This window comes from Patella vulgata, chromosome 9 (assembly GCF_932274485.2).
Source record: "Patella vulgata chromosome 9, xgPatVulg1.2, whole genome shotgun sequence".
Taxonomy (NCBI): domain Eukaryota; kingdom Metazoa; phylum Mollusca; class Gastropoda; family Patellidae; genus Patella; species Patella vulgata.
In genome coordinates, this window is record NC_065887.2 from 8447097 (window position 1) to 8454557 (window position 7461).

At 36.4% G+C, this 7461-nt stretch overlaps 1 protein-coding gene across 1 annotated transcript; it reads left to right on the plus strand.

Moving 5' to 3' along the window:
* Positions 1-29: 29 nt before the first annotated feature.
* Positions 30-7193, plus strand: LOC126831697 (uncharacterized protein C7orf57). Its single transcript, XM_050562359.2, has 5 exons — positions 30-211; positions 3736-3924; positions 4300-4420; positions 5996-6289; positions 7127-7193. The coding sequence occupies exons 1-5, from the start codon at positions 181-183 to the stop codon at positions 7191-7193; spliced, it is 702 nt and encodes a 233-aa protein (XP_050418316.2). The 5' UTR covers positions 30-180.
* The last annotated feature ends 268 nt before the right edge of the window (positions 7194-7461 follow it).

The following is a 7461-nucleotide window of genomic DNA, read 5'->3' on the forward strand; positions in this document are numbered from 1 at the left end:
GAAGTAGGGATAAGGGAACACTTCCGTTTAGTAACCATAACAACGTTTACAACCGCCATGATGTTGTCAATGTAAATATTGTAATTTTGTAAATACGTTTTAAAATTCCATTAGAATCTATCCATTATTTATCGACTACCTGCTGCAAGTTCACGATTCGAGTAAAATCATACCAACAAGATGGCAACAAATAAAAACATAAATGAGTGTGGTAAGTACCGGTAGGATCTTGATTAGTAGTAGGCCTCTAATTATATAAATGTCGTAATGAATATAAAAATGTTGAATGAATTTGTTCAGTTGTCTCGTGACATGAAGTTGACCAAAATATTTAATTTTTTGTCATGCTTGTTCTTTTGACCGTGGGCTGCCCAGTGGAATTGAATATGAAATGAAATGATTACTTTAAAATTAAAAATAAGACTTCCCAATCAAAAATTCAATATCAATTTTTGAGCTAGACTAGAGTCTAGGCTAGATAACAAACCCCATCTCTCAACCTGTGTTTGGTGATAAGAGATGGTCCTATAAGCTTATAGTTATAGTTCCATGTAGCAAAGCCCAACGCAAGTCGCATCGGGCGTCAGTAAGCAAAATTGACAATATTTTTCATCAAAACAATGCTTGATTATTGTTATTTTATAACATTTCTGCCACATCCAACTACAATTAAGCAGAAAATCCTACCTGACACGGGTACAAATCCCCTCTTTTTAAATCGAAGCGATTGTAGACTGATTGCTTTCTCTGACATTTTAAAGTAGCTAAGTCCGTAACCCAATATCATCCAAAATCTTCGACATTGAAAACACAAATTTTTCTGCATTTTAAATCAGTATTGGTCATTTGGTGTGGTGATTGGAGGGGCAAAGTCCAAGGTTAAGGGGGCAAAGGCAGGAGCTTCAACTAGGGGTAGGGGGCCTCCCCCAGAAAATTTTGAAAAACAGGTTGCCGGAAATGCAGCCTGGCAGTATTTCAGACACTGATCGATGAGGTAAAGTGTCAAACGAACGGACTTGCGAATCACGACGAAGCCCACTCACGAGCTGTCTTACAGTATTCCCAGGCACCTATCGTCGAGATAAATAGATCTGACCAGATACCGTCCGTCGCCTGATCACTAGTTTATCCGACTAGAGAACAAAATGTCAAACGAACGGACTTGCGAACCTCAACGAATTCCCCTTGTGAGCGCCAAAGAAGCAAGTCCATTGGGGACCTCGCCAAGAAAATTTTGAAAAATAAACTGTCAGAAATGCTCTACAACAACGAAGTTTATGACTGAGTGGGGATGTGGGATTTATTCACCGCAGAAGGTATTGATTACCGAAACGTATCACAAATCCTTTTTTATATTTTCTAAAATTATTGGGAGGGGCAAACAGAGGGCAGACCACTGTACAAGGTGCTCAAAGAATGAGGCTATACATATATTCCACATGTCATATCAAACGGTAATGCCATATTCTTATTTGTAGAGCATGCATAATAAATACTATCGATGTTGACTGGAATAACCAGACGCTAGAAACTGATTTTCGGTTGAGACTTCTGGCATATATCGCCGAACATAACTGATGACAATTCGCAGTAAAACAGAAACGATTGAATGTAAAACAGTTTATATAAATCCCTATTATATTATTATATGTGTTGCGACCCATTTGTGCCAATTTCTAGCTCCAAAATATTACCGATTTAACTCCTTTAAATTTAAGTCTTTAACACATAAAGGCAGGGCCTCATGTGCAACAGCCAATCAAAGTACTAACTTGTCTGTATCAATTTTGATAAAAACACCGCTTGATTTACCTTATTGTCAATATTTGCTGATAAATGAATGTTATTTCAGTAGATTGGACTGTGTATGTGTAATAAGTACTAAATTAATAATATAAAATTAACTAAGATGCTTCATGCATTAATAAAGAAATTTTAAAGTTTGCCAGGTGGGCAATTCCACGAAACGGATGTACATTTTGAACTCGTCATATTTTGAATACTTCCAATATTATCTAACCATGAATAATTAACTGTTTGGGTTTCATATAGCATTAAAGACATAAATGTTATAAGTATTGATAGATGATTTAATTTGTTCATGAACACCTGAAATAAATATTGGCTCCTCAAAGTATAGGTAACAGACGTACAGAAATGAACACTATGATTTGCCTACATGAACATAGTTGCAAAACTCTGTGAATTGTCCTGTGGAATTCAAAAGTTTTAATCCCTGTAAGAAAGGGCACTAATACTAGATGTGTACTGTATGATCACTTCTCACATTTGGATTCTTGTAGCCCAGTAAATTAGAAATTATTGTGGTAACGGACGTACATATTTTCTGGTAATGGACGTACGAGTGCAAATTGCTAACCCATTACATGAGATATGTAAACTTTTAAGTAATGGGACTGATAGATAATAATAATAATTAACTCATTTGAATTAATGGAGCAGTTACTTTCCTGAAAACATTACTCCTTGCATGAAATATTGTGACCTAAAAATTTTGGTAAAGGATGTACATTTTTACCCTAACATTTTGGTAACGGACATGCATACATCTATGAAACCCCAAATGATTCAGAGAACTTGGGCAAATGTTTTCTCGGTCATAAGAAGAATGGGTGATATTAGCTTTTAATATGAGTTTTTGAACAGTTCCATAAATAAATATGAATGAGAGAGATAAAATGTAAATACAGTATTTGCTAACATGAAATACTTTGAAAAGTAACGGACATACATCTATATGAAAACCCAAGTTATTCCTAGAAATTTTGCAAATCTTTTCTTTTTATGGTCATTATAATAAGAATGGGTTATTTTAGATGAAGTTTTAAACAATTCCATACATAAATATAAATGAGAGAGAAAAAAATGTAAATATTTGGTAACGGAAGTACGTTCTCATTATAGCGATATTTTTTCAATGTTGGTTACTTTCACAAAAATATATTATTTTCATATTTTAATGTATAAATATCAGGTTTATATACATTGTCAGATAACTAATGCCAAATCATTCATTATGATTCAGAATTATCAAACAAACACAAAGTAAGAAAATATAATAAAATTATAAATTCGACATTTACAATGTGAACCTTGAGACAAGACCAAATAAAAAAAAAATCGGAAGAGTTTCCGCCCAATTTTAAGTTTGCCTTCAAAATATAGATTATTTCTCACCATAAAACACTATTTTTGTCCATTTATCAATTAATTAAATTTTTCTCCTAATTGTATACTTTGGCCTGGAATTGTCCACGTGACAACTCAGAAAAATTGAATTTTCACTACTTTTATGTCCACTTATGGAAATACATGAATAGGATAGTTCATCAATATTTTAGAAAGTTTTTTTTACCCCGACGCATCTTCCACGAAAAAAGTTACAAAATTTCAAACTTTTCAATCGGCGAAAAACAAATATTAGACTTACCTTGTTATTTGTGACAAAATTCTCATATGCTGCAACCTCAACCTCTTTAACTGTTTTGAGTTGAATGGAACTGGTATCAATTGCAAGACCTACATTTTGCGAAAAAATTATGCCATATTTGTGACAGAGAATTTAGAAAAATGAGTTATGTCCCTTTTTTGGTTGGCACATGCTACTATAAGTATAAGATTATTTCAGATTGTTATAAAAAAAATATAATGGCAGTATAAACTTACTACTAGTAAGTAGTAAAAGAAGGTAGATTTATTTTGATATTGTTTTAGGGTGGTTTTATCATGCACCGGCGAAGAGAAACACAAAATCTACAGAACCTGTTGATACTCCGTACATCTCACAGATACCAGGACTTAGTGAAATACCTCAAGAAGAATTTACAACTGATCCACATAAACTTTATTTTAAAGAAACAGACACTAAATTTGTACGCATGGCAAAACAGGGTGGACGCAAAGGTAGGATTACAACTTCCAACACAGTTAATGAGATTGAGCTGAACAGAAATTAGCTCAGTATGCTAATCTTAGAAAACTTTTCAATGGTTTACTTGAATTTTTAAATAAAATATAATAAAGCGGTGGACACATTAGCCAAATTAATCAGCGCTGATTCTTATTCGGCTGAATGGGTGGACACACTAGGCGCTTGCGTCGACCGATCCACCCGTCAATTTCATCACCTTTTACACCACATGATTAAACATGGTGGTGAAGTGGTGACCATGTCTTCAAACAATCACATGACTTTGCGATATGAGTGGATGATGAGTGGTGATTGGCTAATGAATTCTACATTTGGACGAATGTTTATTTTTTATTTATATGTTTTAGATTTGTTGGTTTTTCGAGAACCATCAGGTCCTTCTAAAGAAGCAAAAGGTTATCCACGAGTAGATTGGTTTTATCTTCAAGATAACGCCATGGAAGACGCTGAGAATGAGGGAGAGAAAAAGTAAGTAGACTAAAAGAATAACAGTTGATCAAAATTTTAACCAGCAGTTAATTATAGGTTGTAACTTGTGCTACATGTATTAGGAGGTAACTGGTTGGGGTCAGGATTAAAAATAAAGGGCTATATTTTATTTAAAATAATAATGTATCTAATTGGCAAAAACAAACTATGGAGTCCATCAATTTAAAAACGTTTTTAAATAAGAAATCACAGTGCTGCAGTAAGAAAGATACTGGTTCACTAACTAGGTGGTGGTGTTGGTCAAGAAAACTTGAACCTGGAATGTTTCTCTGGAATTTTCAGAGTGGGATGAAAAACAAGAGGACCAGGCCCCATGTTCACAAAGCATTCTCAGACTTAAGTTGAGAATTTACTCAAACTTGTTCGCCTTATTTTAACTAAAATATAGCCCTTTATGATAATTTTGTTGTTTTAATGCATCAGATATATCAATAAGAAACTATGTGCAAAGTTTTGTGTTTCTGGATCAAAGATATTTCTCATAAACAGTGATTGAAAGTTAAGCAAATTCTCAATTTAAGTCTGAGAATGCTTTGTGAACTCGGGGCCAGGACTGAGTTCACAAAGCAATCTCAGACTTTAGATAAGAATGTGCTTTAAACTTTCAGTCACTGATTATAAGAAATACCTTTGATCCAGTTCTAAACACAAAACTTTGGACATAGTTTCTTATTTGTGTATTTGATACATTAAAAAACAACAAAAGTTTTATAAAGGGCTGTATTTTAGTAAAAATGAAACAGTTTTGAATAAATTCTTAACTTAAGTCTGAGAATGCTCGTTTGTGTAGACATGAAAGGTCCCTTGCAGTTGGAATTCAATGAAGAGCAGAAAGGAATGCAGGTGTCCATGCACAAGCTTCCATCATAACACACTACATGTCATTTGTCCATCTTCATTAGCCATTTCAGTTTACTTCATTAATAATGGGTGCTGTGCATGAGTCTTCTTACACTTTCTAGAACACCTAAGTACCACTTTTCTTTTGAGGAGTCCATGTGGCAATCTTATATTTATTGTGTATTAGTATTTGTGATATACTTCTGTCAGAATACGTTAACGTCTCATGGAGTCTTAGATTTTACAAGGTACCTATTTATTGATACAAGTGGTATTGGTCGAGGCAGGATATGCTTTGTCTTTCTTGGGGGTTGGATAGCCGATTGGTTAGCCTGTGCATGTTGTATCATAAGGTCTGTCATGGTGTCAACTGGCGTGGTTTCTTTTCTATTCCTTGGTTGTACGTGACAAGAAATTGGGTCGTCTGTCCAACTTCATGGGTTTTCTCCGGGTCCTCCGGTTTCCTCCCACTGCTAAAGACCTCTACGCACAAGCAAATTATTGAAATAAGATTGAACCATATGTTTGTCCCCAAATGACATAGTTTGTGTCCAGTTGGCGTTAAACCCCATTTCTCTCTCTCCCTCTCACTTTGTCTTTCTAGAACACCTCAGTACCACTTCTCATTTAAGGAGTCCACATAATATATTTGTTGTATGTTTGTATTTGCAGGTATACCTCTGCCATGTATTATTATTTTTAATGTTTTTCCAGGCCATGGGAATTTCTATTACCAGAATATATGGTACACGACAGCTACACACCTAGTTTTGCTGACGGAGCACCTGTCGGTAGTTACGGTCCAGGAGAGACAGGTCGTGTTCCATATGCCTGTGATAAAGTGTCGGTATTTCAGTCTGAAGGTAGAGACGCAACAGATAAACGTGTCCGTCTGCCAGAAGCCAGGCCCCCAGGATACGGGGTTAGAAACAGTAAACCAGTGAAAGCCAGATCGCAGGCGGGTAAACCAACAGCCACTGTTTCGCATCAAGATCATACAAATACAAGGTGAGTTGACGATCGTTACTCTGTAAGATGTTGACTTGCTAACCAGGAGGTCTCGGGTTCGCACCCTGTGTTGGTCGAGAAAGTAACTCAGGGTTTTCCGGCGTGGTACCCTTTAGTCAGAGGTAAATGGAGGGCCTGGTGTACACAGGGTGGCCCACACAACAGCGTTGCCACGGTGGCTCAGTGGGTAGGACATTGGCTTGTTAACCGGGAAGTCCCTTGTTCGATCTTTACGTTGGGGGGGAAAGTTCATCTGGATTTTCTGACGTGATTCCCCCTTGTCAATGATGTAGGACAGACATATAGTCATTCGATGGGACGAATTACCCAGGTCCCGTGACACAATGGCTTGCACGTAAAAAAACACTGACAGCTGGAATTCAATATAAGAGTTGGCTGTAGCACACTGCATAACGTATGCCTGTCTTCATTAACCCTGTCAAAGCAGAACAGTTGGACGTTATTAAACCCCATTTCATATTTTCATCAAATTCTAGCAAGGTTTCGTGTACTTGCTTTCCTCACAGGACCTCAATTTTTTTGTCCCATCTAAAAACTAGGCACTGTTGCTTGCCAGTCCCTCCATCCTAAACTGCTCATAAGGGGAAAACATGCTGAAAAATCCTGACTGAACCCGTGACTATCTGGTTAGTGAGGCAGCTCTTTTTATCACTGAGCCACCTTGGTTCCACGTACAAACAGACACTAATTGTAACTAAATAATAATTAATATATTCCAGCGTGTAACTAAGAGAGAACGGTATATTGTTAGATGAACTAAATAATATTATCTATATTTTATATTCCAGCGTATAATGAATATATTTTATATTCCAGCGTAACTAAGGGAGATCGATATGGCCAGATGAACCAAATAATATCTATATTTTATATTCCAGCGTAACGAAGGGGAGAGAGAGAAATGGGGTTTAATGTCCACTCGACACAAACTAGGTCATTTTGGGACTAACATATGGTTTAATTTTATTTCAATAATTCGCTTGCGCATAGGGATCTTTAGCAGTGGGAGGAAACCGGAGGACACGGAGAAAACCCACGAGGTTGGACAGGCGACACTACTCCTTGTCACGTACAACCGGGGATTCGAAACCATGCCAGTCGACTCAATGACAGACTTTATGATACAGCGCGCGCACGCTAACCATTCAGCC

Bases quoted from the DNA above. Each gene is read 5' to 3' on its own strand.
- LOC126831697 (XM_050562359.2), top strand. From the start codon at position 181: ATGGCAACAAATAAAAACATAAATGAGTGTG. The intron at 212-3,735 runs GTAAGTACCGGT...ATATTGTTTTAG, and splicing joins TAAAAACATAAATGAGTGTG to GGTGGTTTTATCATGCACCG. The intron at 4,421-5,995 runs GTAAGTAGACTA...ATGTTTTTCCAG, and splicing joins GAGAATGAGGGAGAGAAAAA to GCCATGGGAATTTCTATTAC.